The sequence below is a fragment of the Xiphophorus hellerii genome, chromosome 19 (genome assembly GCF_003331165.1).
Source record: "Xiphophorus hellerii strain 12219 chromosome 19, Xiphophorus_hellerii-4.1, whole genome shotgun sequence".
Lineage (NCBI taxonomy): Eukaryota > Metazoa > Chordata > Actinopteri > Cyprinodontiformes > Poeciliidae > Xiphophorus > Xiphophorus hellerii.
The window spans coordinates 12,548,057-12,563,983 of NC_045690.1; the positions used below are offsets into that span (position 1 = coordinate 12,548,057).

The 15,927-nt window shown below is 38.1% G+C and overlaps 4 protein-coding genes across 9 annotated transcripts in view; 2 read left to right on the forward strand and 2 right to left on the reverse strand.

The window, feature by feature from the left end:
• Positions 1 to 3,599, forward strand: part of eml5 (EMAP like 5) — a 44,398-nt gene extending 40,799 nt beyond the window's left edge. For 3 of the 4 annotated variants that reach the window (XM_032547307.1, XM_032547308.1, XM_032547309.1), the window contains 8 exons: positions 191 to 305; positions 381 to 569; positions 671 to 843; positions 927 to 1,089; positions 1,173 to 1,276; positions 1,858 to 2,011; positions 2,398 to 2,498; positions 3,280 to 3,599. In XM_032547307.1, the coding sequence (XP_032403198.1) occupies positions 191 to 305; positions 381 to 569; positions 671 to 843; positions 927 to 1,089; positions 1,173 to 1,276; positions 1,858 to 2,011; positions 2,398 to 2,498; positions 3,280 to 3,316 (1,036 nt within the window). In that variant the 3' untranslated portion in view covers positions 3,317 to 3,599. Of the gene's footprint in view, positions 1 to 190; positions 306 to 380; positions 570 to 670; positions 844 to 926; positions 1,090 to 1,172; positions 1,277 to 1,857; positions 2,012 to 2,397; positions 2,499 to 3,279 lie in introns of those variants that run through there. The other variant, XM_032547311.1, reaches the window with a different exon arrangement.
• Positions 3,600 to 4,805: 1,206 nt separating this feature from the next.
• Positions 4,806 to 6,933, reverse strand: isca2 (iron-sulfur cluster assembly 2). The gene is made up of 4 exons (XM_032547314.1): positions 6,799 to 6,933; positions 6,378 to 6,558; positions 6,000 to 6,115; positions 4,806 to 5,897 (listed from the first exon to the last, which is right to left on the reverse strand). Exons 1-4 carry the CDS (start codon positions 6,858 to 6,860, stop codon positions 5,723 to 5,725), a joined length of 534 nt encoding a protein of 177 aa, XP_032403205.1. The 5' UTR covers positions 6,861 to 6,933; the 3' UTR covers positions 4,806 to 5,722.
• Positions 6,934 to 7,652: 719 nt separating this feature from the next.
• LOC116708757 (NPC intracellular cholesterol transporter 2) lies at positions 7,653 to 10,848 on the forward strand. 3 transcript variants are annotated; one of them, XM_032546755.1, is made up of 5 exons: positions 7,653 to 7,867; positions 7,962 to 8,053; positions 9,845 to 9,952; positions 10,043 to 10,215; positions 10,371 to 10,848. In XM_032546755.1, exons 2-5 carry the CDS (start codon positions 7,972 to 7,974, stop codon positions 10,455 to 10,457), a joined length of 450 nt encoding a protein of 149 aa, XP_032402646.1. In that variant the 5' UTR covers positions 7,653 to 7,867; positions 7,962 to 7,971; the 3' UTR covers positions 10,458 to 10,848. The 3 variants fall into 3 exon arrangements, with proteins under 3 accessions (XP_032402646.1, XP_032402647.1, XP_032402648.1); XM_032546756.1 differs by having other exon boundaries at positions 7,656 to 7,871; XM_032546757.1 differs by having other exon boundaries at positions 7,690 to 7,853.
• Positions 10,849 to 11,783: 935 nt separating this feature from the next.
• Positions 11,784 to 15,842, reverse strand: gskip (gsk3b interacting protein). Its single transcript, XM_032546760.1, has 3 exons — positions 15,579 to 15,842; positions 12,884 to 13,129; positions 11,784 to 12,811 (listed from the first exon to the last, which is right to left on the reverse strand). Exons 2-3 carry the CDS (start codon positions 13,124 to 13,126, stop codon positions 12,653 to 12,655), a joined length of 402 nt encoding a protein of 133 aa, XP_032402651.1. The 5' UTR covers positions 13,127 to 13,129; positions 15,579 to 15,842; the 3' UTR covers positions 11,784 to 12,652.
• Between the last annotated feature and the right edge of the window lie 85 nt (positions 15,843 to 15,927).

Consider the following 15,927-nt stretch of genomic DNA (forward strand, 5'->3'; position numbering starts at 1 on the left):
AAATTCCTCTAAAGCAATATGAAAGACAGAAACAAGTAATTTCCGCTAAACTGCTGAATCACTTAGTTTCTACCATGAATGAATTGAAAGTATGAAAATGTCTTTTTCCCCAAGGCTGCATATTGCAGTGAGTTAAAAATGTATCCTGTGGTATATTGATCAGCTGATGGATGCAGCAATTGTTCTCCAGATCAAAGGAAGGAGGTGCTCTGAAGCTCTGGGACCAGGAGCTGAAACGCTGCAGGGCCTTTCGGTTAGAAACCGGACAGATCATAGATTGCGTTCGTTCTGTCTGCAGAGGAAAGGTACCACGGACAAAGATAATTCAGTTATTTTAATGTCGCCCTCTGCTTTCTGGTAACCTTTGCTTGTTGTTGCAGGGTAAAATCCTGGTGGGTACCAGGAACGCTGAGATCATTGAAGTGGGAGAGAAGAACGCAGCGTGCAACATTCTGGTGAACGGACACATGGACGGCCCAATATGGGGTTTGGGCACTCATCCTTCCAGAGACGTTTTTCTTTCTGCCGCTGAGGACGGCACCGTTCGCCTGTGGGACATCCCAGAAAAGGTCAGAATGACTCCCAGCTCCTCTCTCTGACTTTCCCATGGTTTGTTAGTCTGGAAATTGCTGAGCCGTCTATGTTTTCACATTGCCTTGTGGGAAAACAGAAGATGCTGAATAAGGTGAACCTGGGCCATCCGGCGCACACCATCAGCTACAGTCCTGAGGGGGACATGGTGGCCATCGGCATGAAGAACGGAGAGTTCATCATCCTGCTGGTTGCCTCGCTGAAAATCTGGGGCAAGAAAAGAGACAGACGCTCCCCTATACAAGATATCAGGTAATGATGGTGGACTGTGCGGTGAAACTAGAAAAACGGCTGTACTTGAAAACTAAAGACTTACGTGTGCATTTTTGCTGCAGGTTCAGTCCAAATTCTCGCTTCTTGGCTGTCGGCTCCACCGAGTGCGCCGTCGACTTTTACGACCTGACGCTCGGCCCACAGCTGAACCGCATCAACTGCTGCAGGGACATCCCCAGTTTCGTCATGCAGATGGATTTCTCTGCTGATAGCTCCTACATACAGGTACAGACTTCGTTAAGCAGCTCAGCAGTGGAAGAGATAGTACCGAGTGTATTTTAGTTCTAAGTCTTACTGCTGCTACACAGATATCCACAGGTGCTTACAAGCGGCTCGTGTACGAGGTGCCATCTGGGAGACAGATCACAGAACAAATTCAAATTGACAGGATTACCTGGGCCACTTGGACAAGGCAAGAAACATTTTATCAGCTTACAAACAGATTTCAGCCTATTTTAGTGGGATTTTATGGGAGAGACCAACCCACGATAGTGCATAACTGTGAAATGTATCCATTTGTAAACATACTATTAGCATTGTGAAACATGATGGTGGCAGAATCATGCTATGAGGAGAGGGGAGTGTTTCTTTAGCAGTGACTGGGAAGCTTGTTGGAGCTGATGAGATGATGGATGGAGAGTTGCAATGAGGGTGGAGGGTCAACTTTTGTTAGAACGGCCTAGTCTAAGTCTCAACATTGAGATTAAAGTTTTATGATCACAGAAGCTCTCCATCCAATGTGACTCAGCTTGAGTTATTTAAAATCAGTGTCTAGATGTGAAAAGCTGTTAGGGACATACAACAAGAGTCTTGAGTAAAAAAAAAGAAAAGAAAAACTTATCTTTTTCCTTCCACTTCACAGTTATTCACTACTTCTTTATTTTATCACTTAAAATCTTATTTAATTACATTTAAGTCTGTGGTTGTGCCTTTAAACAATGCTGTATACTTCCTTTGTTAATGCTGGAGTGAGAAAATAGCATGTTTTTACAGTGTACTTGGAGACGAAGTGGTAGGAATCTGGTCCCGTAATGCTGACAAAGCGGATGTGACCTGTGCTTGCGTGTCCCATTCGGGCCTTAACATTGTGACTGGAGATGATTTTGGGATGGTGAAGCTGTTTGACTTTCCCTCTCTGGAGAAATTTGTAAGTATAGTTTTATATTATTCTGTCTTTACTTTGTTGCATTGATCTTATAATGAAGACGGCATAATTTTGTATAGTAGAGATTAACTTTGGGGTCTTTATTGCCCCCTAGTGGTTGTGATCTATGGTTGTTTGTGAACAAAAATTATAGTAGATGCTCTATGCATAGCTGATATAGAGCAATAGGTTGTCATTTTGTTATTTCAGTTTTGAGTGATGCTTGTTAGTATCTGCTTTATGAATAAGGACATGCTTGGTCCAGTGTTAATGTGATTCCTTTTAGCATAAAAAGCAGTTTTAAGCTTCATATCAGTGTTTGTTCATAGATGACCGTGATATGCTAACTGAGTCTGTATTAACACAGGAAAAAACTAATTTTCTTTTAGGCCAAACACAAACGCTTCCTGGGCCATTCTGCTCATCTGACAAATGTACGCTTCACAAACGGAGATCGCTTCGTCGTCAGTGCTGGCGGAGACGACAGGAGGTAAGTGAGGCTTGACATGGGATTTTATGGGATTCATCAACACAAAGTTAAGTATAATTGTAAATTGGGATGAAAAATATCACATTTCTTTCAAATAAGATTATGAAAATTGTGACTTTCCTATGTGTTCTGTTCTTCTGAGTCAATATTTGGAAGAACCACGTTTTTCTGGATTTGTTTTGACAGCTTTGCACTTCTTTCATTTTCTTTCCAAAATATTTCAAGCTCAGACATATTGGATAGAAAACATTAGCTTTTCAAGTTTTTCCACAAGTTCTTGACCAGATTAAGGTCTGGACTTTAACTGGACCATTCCTTGAGCAAAACAATTTCATTGTAGCTCTAGATGATTTTTAGAGGTTGCTGTCCTGCTGGAAAATGAATCTCCACCTCATTCTCAAGTTTTTCTTCCCGAATTGTCTTGTAGTGCGCGCCATCTGACTTCCCTGTGGAAGAACAGCATCCCCACAGATTCTGCCACCACCATGCCTTCATCTATACATAATGTTTTGCATTTAGGTTGAAATGTTTAAATTTAGCCTTATCTGAGTGCCTCTTACATGGCTTGAGCTAGATCAGAGTAATGGAAGTCTGAATACACAGCCACACTTTTCAGATTATGTAATCTTTTCCTTCTATTTGCATAATTAAACACTACTTTGTGTTGGTTTGCCACATAAAACCCCATTAAAATACATTGATCTTTGTGGTGGTAAAGATTCAAATTATACAGATACATTTGCATTTCGTTAATTCCTAACTTCTCTTCTGTTATTTGCAGCCTCTTTGTGTGGAGGTGTGTTCACGTCCCTCACTGAGAATCCCACCACGTCCTGCATCAGAGGAGCATCAGCATCCCCCATCATGGAGAGAACAAAAAAGAGACGTGGAGGAGGACAGACGCGGCAGCTTGATGGGTTTAAAGTCATGATCCGACTTACTGCCTCAAATTTTGGTGCATGCATGTGTGCTGAACTAATTTTCATTTCAGTGGTGAATATGAAAACAGGTGGAGAGCATACAGACTCTTGTATATCACATAATAACTATAAAAAAAAGAATCTAATGTGTGCATATTATTCAGTGGTGAGTTATTTTGGGGGGGAAAAAAAGAGCTATCTGCATAGATCTCTACACTCGACAGGCCTATAAAGTTGTGTTTCCGATAATGCCATTTTTTAAAACATGTAGCATTAATGAATTAGCCTTAATCTGAGTGTCTGTGAGGTTTTTGGGGTTTATTTTGTATCTTTTGGATCATGAACTCATTTGTTTTGTTGAATTTTTTTTTACTGAGTTATTCTAAATCTTGTGGCCTTCCTCCTGAATGTAACATCCACTGTTATGTTCTGGATGTCAGCATGCCAAAGCATACTATGCACTGTACACCTGACCTGGTCACTGTGTTGCCCTGGTGGATCATTTATGAGTTACATGGTCGTGTTGTTGACTGGTTGACCTCTGACCTGACCTCCCCTTGGCGGTGTTCCCCTCATGACATAATATTGTTAGAGGATCTGTTTTGTGGTTTATGGATGTGCATGGCTTACCAGAAGACAATCTGTCCCAACCAAATTCCTCAGAAAATAAACAGAAAAAACAAACAAACTGTATATTGACCTCTTGATGCACTGTTGCAGTTTTTTGCTGTCACTTTATTTGGTGTGCTGCTATATTCTTGTTGCGTTTTCATGAATATGAACAGTGTGACTTTTATGGAGAGTAACTAATGTTTTGTGTAATAACATTTATTGTGGAAATGGAATGTTTATCAGAGTTGAATATAAAAAGTGCAAAACAATTTCCTCGTATTTAAATACTAACTACTAAACAAATGTTGCTGCATATTTTGATTTACATTTCACCATTGTATATATATCATTTGTAAATATTCTTTTTGTATATTTTTGTGAAGTGTTTCTTAAACTCCACTTTAATAAAAAAAAATTAACTTTAAATTTCTTTCATTGTCTTTTCTTTTTCAAGGCGACTTCTCCACCCACTTTGTAATTTTGCACAATATCTTAATTTATCAAATAAATACATTTACATTTATGGTTGCATCATGAAAAAATGTTCCAGGATTTTTATTTTTTTTCCGCTAACAGGGCACTATTTTTTCCCCTCTGTTTTAAAATCTACTTATTAGTCTTGCAAATATTTTTTATGCAGACTATCTTAAAATTTTAAAGGTTTTTGCAAGTATTAGAAAAAAATCTCTCCCCCAAAAGTCCTCCTGAAGTCTTTCATCTGACATTAAATTTAAACCTTGATATAACCTTTTAGATTTATGACAACACAATTGCATTTAATAGGTACACTCATTTATTCCAACTCAAACTTCATAAATTAAACTGATAGTTATAACTTATTTACATCATTTACACTGAAGAGTTTTGTTGTGTTGAAAAACATCAGTTGCTTGTACATGTCTTCAAAAAGCACACTGAATAACAAGTACATCTCATTCATTTCGCCTCATTTTCACAAAAACAAACAAAAAACACCAAAGTTGGCAAATCATTCAGCTTCAGAGTTGCTTAAAGAGAATTTATCTAAAACCTTTACTCACTAGATTATTAGGAGAACTTGTAGTGTTTGCATTAGCTGTTAAAGCTAATGAAACTAAAAGTGCATAATCCACCTTAGATTACACACAAACAGCTTTCTGTTAATCTGTCTGCACCTGAAAATGACCTTGAGCCTCTCTTGCTTTCCTATACCATTTTACGACAAAAATCTGATAAGATTCTAGTAGCCTTTTGGTAGAAAGACACAGTGGTAATGTAACAGTAAGATCCGTTGAGGGGAATTTAACACATTCCATCATCATTACCCACTGACCTTCTGTTTGACTGACACAAAGTAGCACATTTGCAACAGAACTGCATAAGGAAATGAGTTTTAAATGATGATACAGCTTCTCGTCTGAAAAACAGTGTCCCCATTGAAAAGATGCTGATTTTTGTTTCCCATAAGTTAAAGTTTTCTTTCTGACAGCACAAATAAAATGTTACAATCTAAAACTATAGTTTCACAGACACATCTGAATGAAGCTCTGCAGTAATGCAAAAGTGAATAGGTTAATGGCAAACCCATTAATATCACATCTCTTGTTTGTGGAAAAAAACTTTAGTCTTTCCTGGTTTATAATGATCATTTTGTTCTAGATATCCACCTAATAAACTACTGAACTAAAGTATTAAACAGTGCTGAAGCATCAATCATACTTTCACAGAAAACGAGCTGCCACAGGAGCAGCCATGATCTGCCTGGGGGTTCTTCAAGACCTGGAAGGTGGAGCGGATCAACTCCTGACTGAAGTCCACAGTGGATCCCTTCACAAACTCCAGACTCTCCTGGTCAACGATGATGCCCACTCCCCCATGCTCAAACACTCTGAAAGTAGAGCAGAAGAAATCCAGGGGTGGATTAGAAGAAACAATAAAGACACTACTTGTATAAGGTTATTTTGAGAGCCAGTTGTGTGGGAAAGTTTACCTGTCCTCTTCATTCTTGTTGCGATCTACAGAAAACTTATACTGGAATCCAGAGCAACCTCCTCCCTCCACGTGTATTCTCAGGTACTCGCCCTTCTCCATGATTTCTGATAGCCTCTGAACAGAAAGAGTATTTGTGATCATGTATAACACACAATTATTTTAACATTTAGGTTTCACAGCACTTTAATCAGTTAGAGTGGATTTTTTTTTTAAAGTCTACACACCGTTTTTCTTCTTTCTCCAATTAAAAATGATGGCACTTTTACAGAGTGCCTGTAATCTTTACAATTTACACTTAAAATACTTTAAAATATTAAAGACTGGAATCCACTGGATTATGTACTTTTTTGTTAACAGAAGAACCTCAGACTCGTACCTTCACACATGACTCTGTGAGGTGAACCTTATCTTCTGATGGACTCGGCTCCCCAGACTTCTCTTTGCGGATGGAGGCGTTGCTGAAGCACCGCTGCCCCGCTATGTAAAGCGGCTGGGAGCTTTCAGGAAGCCGGTAAAGCTCCTGCCTTACGCCGAGGTTGTTTAGGAGAGTAGATGCCCTAAAAAAACAAGTAGATTATGTTCACATGAAGGCTGCTAAAGGTCTTCTTAAAGCTACTAGCACCTGAGCTAACCACGAAGCGTAGCGTAACCAACAGTTGAGCTGGAGGCTAGCTGGCTAACGAAGATAAATACCAACTGACAGCCGCATTTAAGCTCTCAAACATGAATTACAGATATTTCGTTTGCCAATGGAGAGCTATCAATATCCTTAAAATATGTGAAAAAGTTAACATTACCTCGCAAGGCTTAATATTCTTGACTTTGACGCAGTTATCATTGCTCCTTTAAACAGAGACATCTTCCATAGTATACGTTGGTAAATTTCACATCCCCCACGTATCCAGCAACCCGCAGAGTGGGCTGCTATTGGTTGAAATATCTGTCAGTGTGACGAACACCATGAACACGCCCATTTTTCAGTAGTTCTGCTATGTGATTCGTCAAATAATCTGCCAATAAAACACCTTTCCTTGCAAGTATGTCAAGCTGCATAAAAAACTTTATTAACAAAAGAAATAGAACATAGATTATATCAAAAAAAGGCAAATTATAAAAATATATATTTTCACCAATTACAGGATCAAATAAATTTAAATAATTGGCAGATAGTTTGTAATAAAACCCACCAACCTACCTAAAAAAAAAGTTCAGAAGGAAGATCAGGGGTCTCAAACTCCAGTCCTCGAGGGCCGCTGTCCTGCAACTTTTAGATGTTTAGAATAATTAGGTCATTAAGGCTCTGGAGAACTGATATACTCAAGGAGGAGGTAATTAAGCCATTTCATTCCAGTGTTTTGTACCTGTGGCACATCTAAAAACTGCAGGACAGTGGCCCTCGAGGACTGGAGTTTGAGACCCCTCAGCAGATTTATTTACATCACTCTTCTTCCTTATTTAACCATGTTCGTTTTTCCACATACAGTTACGACTATTTGGATTCTTAAACATAATTTTGTCAGACATATATACACAAGCTGGACAGACACCTGTAGATGTGTTTCATTATTCTTCAGAAAATGTAAACATCAGAGAAGGATTTGAGGAGCTTTGGATCCACGGTCAATCCGGTAGATGGCAGTATTGACAAACTGCAGCTGCTTTGAATTTGCGCAGAGAAGAAGAATCAAGAGAAAAGGCAAAGGCGTGACGTGAATCGCGTGATTCGGGTTTCACTGTGGAGGTGGAAGGAGCTGTATAAAACTAAGGTCTACAGTAGATACCAAGATCATACAGAAGACTCGTCCTGTTCGTGTTTCTTTACTGTCAAGAAGTTAAGAAGTGTCGCTTTTTTGTGAGCTTTTTTTGGTTGGTGCGTCGAAACTCCGTCACATATCTTTTTAAATTGGCGAAATAAAAGTTGGTGTAACAGTTTTTAATAATGGATGTTTCTCTGTTTCAGGGTCAAAAACATGGATGTTCGAACTGGTTTAATTGTCTTGTTTTGCTTGCTGGGACTCACCTGGGCGCAGCCGGTCAAGTACATTGACTGCGGTGAGTTTCACTTCACTTTTGAAACTTCCTTCTCTGTTAATGTCAAATCATCATTCTTCTTGGTTAAATACAAATACGAGGAAGAATTAAAAAAATTAAAACGTCTAGAAACGCTTTCAACGAGGAAATATAGCAGCTTAAAATGCAATTTTCCATTAAAATGCCTTCTAAATTTCCTGAGACTTAAATGTGGGTGCTCAGGTTTTTTCAATCAGGTTCCAACAGGAATGGGTCTAAAAACATTGTGAAACCTGAATGTTAATAATTAATCCTGAAACCCCTTACATTTTTGATTAAATCGACTCCTTTTTGAATATATCCAATTTTTAACTTTATTTTGTGGAAATGACAAGGTTTGCATAGATGAACGGTTCCCAAATTTCTCTACACTGTAGTACACTACACTACTGACCTTATCAGTAGCTGGCCGGAGCTAACAGTTTTCAATTGTTTGTATTTTCTTCAAAAATGCTTAAAATTTAAGCCTATCTGTGAATCACTGAAATGATGTAGTTGTATGCTTGCCATTTCTGAGAACTTCCTCACATCTGTGTTGAATGATGTTTCGCCCCAGAACGATTAAACTGCATTACAAAATTTCTCTCCCTTAGTTGGTTTCACCACAGATGCATGTTTTATGTTGCCCAACAAGTTTTTAAATTGCTAAAATGTTTGGTGGAGGGCTGGCCACTCAATGTTGATCTTGTCGTTCTGGAACTAAGTTTGCTCTTACTAGTTTCTTTTAGGGTAATTTTCTAGTTTGAACACTTTAAGACCTTTTCTCTTCAGCATAAGGCAACATGACCTTTTGAAGTATATACCAGGGGTGGGCAACTCGAGGGCCGGTCTCCTGCAATTTTTAGATGCATCTCTACTTCAACACACCCGAGTCAAATAATGAGGTCATTAGGAGGACTCTGGAGAACTTGACTGCACTTAGGAGGTGATTCAGCTGTTGGATTCAAGTGTGTTGGATCAGGGAGACATCTAAGAGTTGCAGGACACTGGCCCTCGAGGACCAGGATTGCCCACCCCTGATATAGACCTATTCAAGCAGTTTCATGATCCCCGTTGTGTGCTAAATAACACCATAGTATGGAATATTTAGCATCGCTGTATCATGATAGTTGCATTACCCCTTTGTATGAACAAGGATCTTATTAGTACAGGGGTATCCAAAGTTGGTCCTGGAGGGCCGGCATCCTGCATGCTTTAGTTCTCTCCCTGGTTTAACACACCTGAATCCAATAATGGCTCGTTAGAGTTCTAAGAAGAACATTGACTTACTGAAAAGGTTTACTACCACCAGCGAGTGTCTTTTCTTTTGTATTGGATGTTTGTATTATTAACCTGAAGACATGTTAAAGAATTTGTCACAGACGGACCAAGTTTATCTGCTTAAACCACTGTGTTTTACTGCCTATTGTAAAGACAGTGTTTTTGGGCGGCCTAGACGCACAAAGGGCAATCTTACTTGCCACATACAATCAAATGTTGCTGAGTATGTCTTGGCAATCTGCTTGGCAAATTGTAACCTAATGCCCCTTTGCTGGGTCTTTGCATTTGAAATCATTTTAGCTGAGCAGCCTGTCATTTTTTGCTCAATTTTTTTGTTCATTGAAAGTTGCACTTAATTGTTGAAGCAACTTCATATTACTCTGACCTATTTGGGGTTGATGCACTCCCACCATAACTGACATGTTCTTGGCAACAAACGGATATTGTAAGATATTTGATTTCTCCTCATCACCAGACAAAGGCACTGTTTTTTCTTTCCGTGTTTGTTTCCAGGCTCCACAACAGGCAAAGTGATCGGTGTGGACATCAACCCTTGTCCTAATCAGCCATGTCAGCTTCACAAAGGAAACTCCTACACTGTCAACGTCACCTTCACTAGCAGTATGTGTTTTGTTTTGTCTTTTCTTTGAAATGCTTTCACCTGCCCAACAGTTCAACCTAAATGTGTGTTTTTAATCCATCTGCCTGAAGATGTGGATAGTGACAAGAGCACCGCTGTGGTTCACGGTATTGTTGGAGGTATCCCGATCCCGTTTTCCATCCCTGTGCCAGATGGCTGCAGGTCTGGAATCCAGTGTCCCATCAAGACTGGGATGACCTACAACTACCAAGCTTCATTACCAGTAAAGACTGAGTATCCGTCAGTAAGTATGATTCTCAGCTCTTCAGACGTTAAGTTTTGTAGTTTATTTTTAATCTGATGGGGGGTGGATGAAGTTCTCCCTTCTTCCTTCCTAATTTCTTCTGACTGATAACATGGATGCACTTTGGTCACTGTGACTCTCTTCTGGATTTCTAGATAAAATGTGTCGTGGAGTGGGAACTGAGAGATAACGGCAACCAAGATCTCTTCTGCATCAAATTCCCAGTTCAGATTGTGAACTGAGCCGGCCTAACAAAAGAACCTTAGATGAGTTTATCTTAAAAAGGGATTCAGCTTTGAGTAAAAACTACTTCTTGTAAGATTTCATCCTGTTTAAATTTGGGTTTTTTTCTCTCTGCTGATTTCACGGCTCTCTGCACACATTAAATCTACAATAATGCCACTCGTTATGTGTTAACTGCCTAATGTTCAATTGTAAGAGTGAAGAGTTTAAAATGGCATCTGAAGAGGAACCACATTCCACTACTGTGCAAATGTTTACTGGCTGCTATGTAGTCTGAAAACTTTCTTTATTGATATTTTGTAATCCATACTGACCTGCTTGAAAATCTATTGAATTGGCCAGGAAATATGCAACCAAAGAGCAAATAAATAAATCCAACTTGAGTAGTAATCGGAGTTGTGTTTTTTTTTTTTTAGTTTGAACCACTCTGTACCTTTTTGAAATGTTGCTGGCTTAAAGTTAATGAAAATAATTTCTCAAACATTCAACTGTCAGTGAAAATCATAATGTGGTCTATACAACCATAGAGAAGTCTACAGATTTTTGCAAATGTCCAATAGATGATTCTTGGTTCCCTGAACAAGAATAGTAAGCCTTAAGAAGTGATTGCTAAAAAAGGCTTTACATAGTTCTGGCCAACCAAGTTAAGTTCAGTGGAATGAAAATCTGCAACCTTCAAAGTTATGAAGTGAGGTTGCACCAAGTGTTTGGGAGAGATTGAAGCATTAACAGACTCCTTGTCTGTGCTTGAAGAGGCAGCACACTGTAAAAGGATCCCAGCTCAACTATTAAATGTTTAAATTATACTGTACATGGAGGTACTTTTAAGTTGACCTGCATTTCTGCAATTTTTTTTTGTAGAACTTGATTTAAAAACAGAAAAACTGAATTCTCATTTATCTGGGTATTTGGAATATTTTAATGGGTTCAAACAAATAGGAGCTAGTTTTTTATAGTAAACAGTCTGATCCATAGAAATGAGTTTTGTGCAGTGAATCAGCCCTTTTCCTTGCATCATGTGACATGGTGTCATGTTTGCATACAACAGAAGTGAGTCAGACATCTGTTCAGTGCGTTCTATTTAAAAAAATTCAAAGACTTTAAATGTCGGCATCAGGTGTGCAGCCAAAAAGAAAAACCAGTTTTAGAGGAAGTGACAGTGTTTTTTTTTGTTTTTTTTTTACTATTCCAAAATAGTATGCAGTCAAGTTCTCCAGAATCCTGCTTATGACCTGATTATTTGACTCGGGTATGTTGAAGCAGGGATACAAATTTTTACCTTCAACCTCTTTCTACAGTAATGTTTTTATCAAAGACCCAAGACGCACATGACTTACTGAGATTTTATTGTTAGCAAAGGGCAATAACAATGAAGGGAATGTACAAATGCGGAGAGGAAACTGGTTCTTCTCCCAGCTTAATGCAAAACACTGAAGGATTATAACTCAGTAATGACAGGTTATATGTACAGTAAAAATGTTTAAAGCAGCTTTAAAAGTCTTTCCTGGAGATCAATAAATGCTGTGCTTTCTGGCAGAACCAAGAGATTCAATACAAAACCAACAAGAGAACTTTTGTACAGCTTAAAATGCAAGCTAACATGTAACCATAAAAAATTGTAAAAATATCTAACATATGAACTGGGACTGAAAGATATTAAATGAGTTTAATTGAAATTAATCTCAGAAAATATTAAACTAAATTTAGTAGTTTTCTTCTAAAAACTCATTAAGGCAATTTGCTTTAAAATAACTCCTTTGCAAAAAACAGGTTGAATAAAAACTGGTTGGGAAATATTAGAAACATCACAGCTTTCTTTCTTAGGAGCTGCTGGGCAGATGGAGAAGCTGGATCAAAATAAATAACTCTTTTTGCATCATTTTGATGACTAAAAAAGAGCAGCTTTATCACTTAGTCACTACATTATATCAAGTGGAAGAAGTAAGATGTTTCCACAGTAAAGTAAACATCAAACTGTTGCAACAGATCCCAAACAGCCTATCTGAAGCAGTCCCTAAAGCTAACTAATATAAACTCCTTCAACATTAAGAAAGTTAGAGCAAAACTAGGTTGATAGGGCTCTGTAGCCTTAACTGTAGTAAAAAGGCAACTAGACATTACATAACAAGCCAAAGTAAAAACTTGGGTGTTATTGTTTAGTATTTAAGTATGACCCAGATGCTCATTGTAATTTTTACTGTCCGTTTTGCTTCAACTTTTCCAGCCGCTGAAGCAGAGCATTTCCAAACGCTTCTCTGTATCCCGGACTGAGCGTGTCCAGAAGGGAGTAAACGGTCTCGTGGTACTGGGTGTTCAGCTCCTCATTTACCTCATCAAAAGCATAGCCCACCACCTGTTCAAGTAGAAGATAAATTAGTTCTTTAAAAAAAAACTCCAAAACCTCCCCACCCCCAGCGTCTCCTACCCTGAGTCCGGCCTCGGTCAGCTCCAGACAGTAGCGGTTCCCCTCTCTCATCTCCACGTTGATGTAAGCCACGTCTGATGTGCTGGTGAGGCTTTGCGAGATGTGCATTTCTGTTACGGCGAAGAGAACATCGTTGACGATTGCGTCCGCCTCCAGCCTCATGTCCTTGACGTCTCCGAGTTCAATTGAGTCTTCTTCGAAGGCGGATGATATGGACTCCTCTGGGGGACAGTCTACCTCCATCTCCTGCAACACAAAGCAGCAGAGTTTACAGGCATCGCTGCAGCTTTGAACTTAAGACTCTGAAGATGAAATTGGGATTGTGGTGTTCTTTATTGTTATGGAAAGCAATACAAAGAAGTCACTGGTTTCTAATAATAAAGTAAATTAACAGTACAGCCTGATTCATAGAAAAGACAGTTTTGTGCCGTGAAGCAGCTCTTTTTCATTATATCATCATGTGACTGTGTATGTTTGCCAAAAACAGAAGTGAAAAACAGACATGTGACATCTGACTGTTCACCAAGCTCCATTTTTAAAATACACATGTGGGCATCAGATGTCTAGTCAAATAAGTAAAACCGGTTTTAATGGAAACACAATTGGTTTTCTTTTCTGTTCCAAAATCTTTCCAAGAAATAAAACTAAATAATTCCCTCATCTTTCTCCAAGCATTAAGGCTACGAAGTTCATCACTGTCAATCTTTGTATTTCCCAAGGATGTATTTGTAATAACCACTAATTAAGGTAACACCGGTTATATTTCTACACAGTTTTCTGCATTTCTTGAACAAGTTGAAATTTGTCTTGGTCCCTTTATGCAAGTGTGCAGTTCAACTCGGCATTTCTATTGCGTGTCAGCACTTGCAAACTGCTTCACATGTGGCTTCGTCATCATTTTCTCAGTTGGCTTTGTGCCTGCGATGGACGTGACACTGGACAGCCTCCACCGAACCTATCACTTCCATATTCAAATAGAGAATCAGCCTCTCTATGGGAGGGGAAATAAGCAGAGGATCATGTGAAAATGAACTACTTATATTTTTTTGTGCTTTTCTGTTAGTTTTATTGGTTTTGGCTTTATACAAGAATTTTGTCAAAACCTCTTTGTTACTGATTAATAGCAGGGCTGACTGATACATTATGATTTAAACATCCAGGAACTTACAAACCATTCAAACCCAGATCTTTGTTACATATTGTCACAAAGGTTTTGCGTTCAATGGATTTTATGTGACAGACCTACAAAAAGTAGTCCATACTTGAAATGATACATAGATTAAATGTTATGTAAATAAAAATCTGAATATTGTGCCATGCATTGGGATTCACTCCATTTTAATTTGATGCCCCTAAATAAAGTCCAGTATGAGCAATTCTAATGTGTGTCGTTTAACCTCAGCATAAATAAAGTTGTTCTACTGGCGATGCTGTGAAAAGCTCTTTTATTGGCACCATTGATGAAAGAAAGACATAAGTAGTTCTGTTTGCAATTTCCCATAAGCCACAGAGGAATCATAGCAGACTTGTAGAGTAAGATGCTGTGATCTGGCAAAAAAACTAAATCTAGAAAACTCCAACAACGCAGTAAAACACCTGTGGCGGAAGCATAAGAATGGCCTAGTCAACATGCAATCTAACTCTTTGTGTGAAGACTTGAAAATTTATTGAAATTTATTCTGAGCCATTTTGTAAAAAGTACTTGGCGTTAGCCTTTCGAATAAAAATGTGAATAAAAATGCATTGAAGTTATTGGCTATAGAATGACGAAATAAAGATTTCAAGGAATATGAATATGCTTACTTTCTCCAAAGTCTGTTTATTTTTTGTTTTCCAATTGCAATTGGTACAATTTCAATTTCTCCAACAAGGAGAATTTTTTAAGGTGTTCCAGTAAATGTGCTGTCATCCCACACAGAACCAGTGATTCAGCTGCTTATTCAAACCCAAAAGATAAAAACTGATACAGCAAATGTATCCTTTTAATTTAAAAGATATGCACCGTAATTTAGATTGCAGCTTACAAAAATCTATTGCCAAATATAAATATGTGAACATATTCACAAGTTCATTATTGAGTGTTAAGGTTTTTAATGGAAAAAATGATAGAAAACCAAACAGAATCTATTTTACTCGATTTCAGCATATAGATTGTACTGTACTTTAATCGGAATACAGACTAATTTGTATAATTTCTATGCAGAGTGTAGATTAGAATAATTAAATTGTAGATATTATTCAGAAAGGTATGTATTTACATAATTTACTTAAATAATTAAATTACATTTAAAGTACAATAATCATATACACAACGTAATGTACTGTAATTACTGTAATGTGAAAATGGCATTTCGCATAAAGTTTCAAAACTAAAACAGCGACATCTTGTGGACATCTAAGAATGAGACGAAAATTTCAACATGAGCTTCAATAAACTGAAACATATTTTATTTTATTTTTTCCTTCTCAAAGGGATGTAGGTATGTATATCTATCAACTGTTTCCGAATTAAAAGTTAAGCTAAATCTGCTATTAAAGGGAGAACAACAACTGAACACCTACATTGTTTTTTGGTAACTCTGTGAAGATGTTAAACGTGAATGTGCGTGTAATTTAAGGAAACATGAAGAGTTGAGGTGTGGTTTAAAAATTACAAATCCATTTTAACGAGGTTAACTGCGTTTATTTTTCTCACCTCCTCGTTGGTTGTCTTCTTCCGGCTCGTAGAAGCTTCCAGCCTCCTCTCTGAGCTGCTCTGCGTGGGGATGGATCACTCCGACTAGTTTCTTCTAGCCTTGATTAAAATGGGATTTATAGCAAACTAATGAGAGGATAGAATCTCTCTTAGCTATTTTATTATTCTACTAAAAATTGTTGGCCAGACAAAAGCTTGATAGGTATCTGGATCAATAAAAAGATGTACCACGAGCATAACGGTCCCCCCACTTTATGACATCACGAACTAATCCCACCCCTGAGTGTGATCGTGATTATGCTGCATTCACAAGCAGTTGACAATTGAGAATGCAAACAAATTGAGTGAA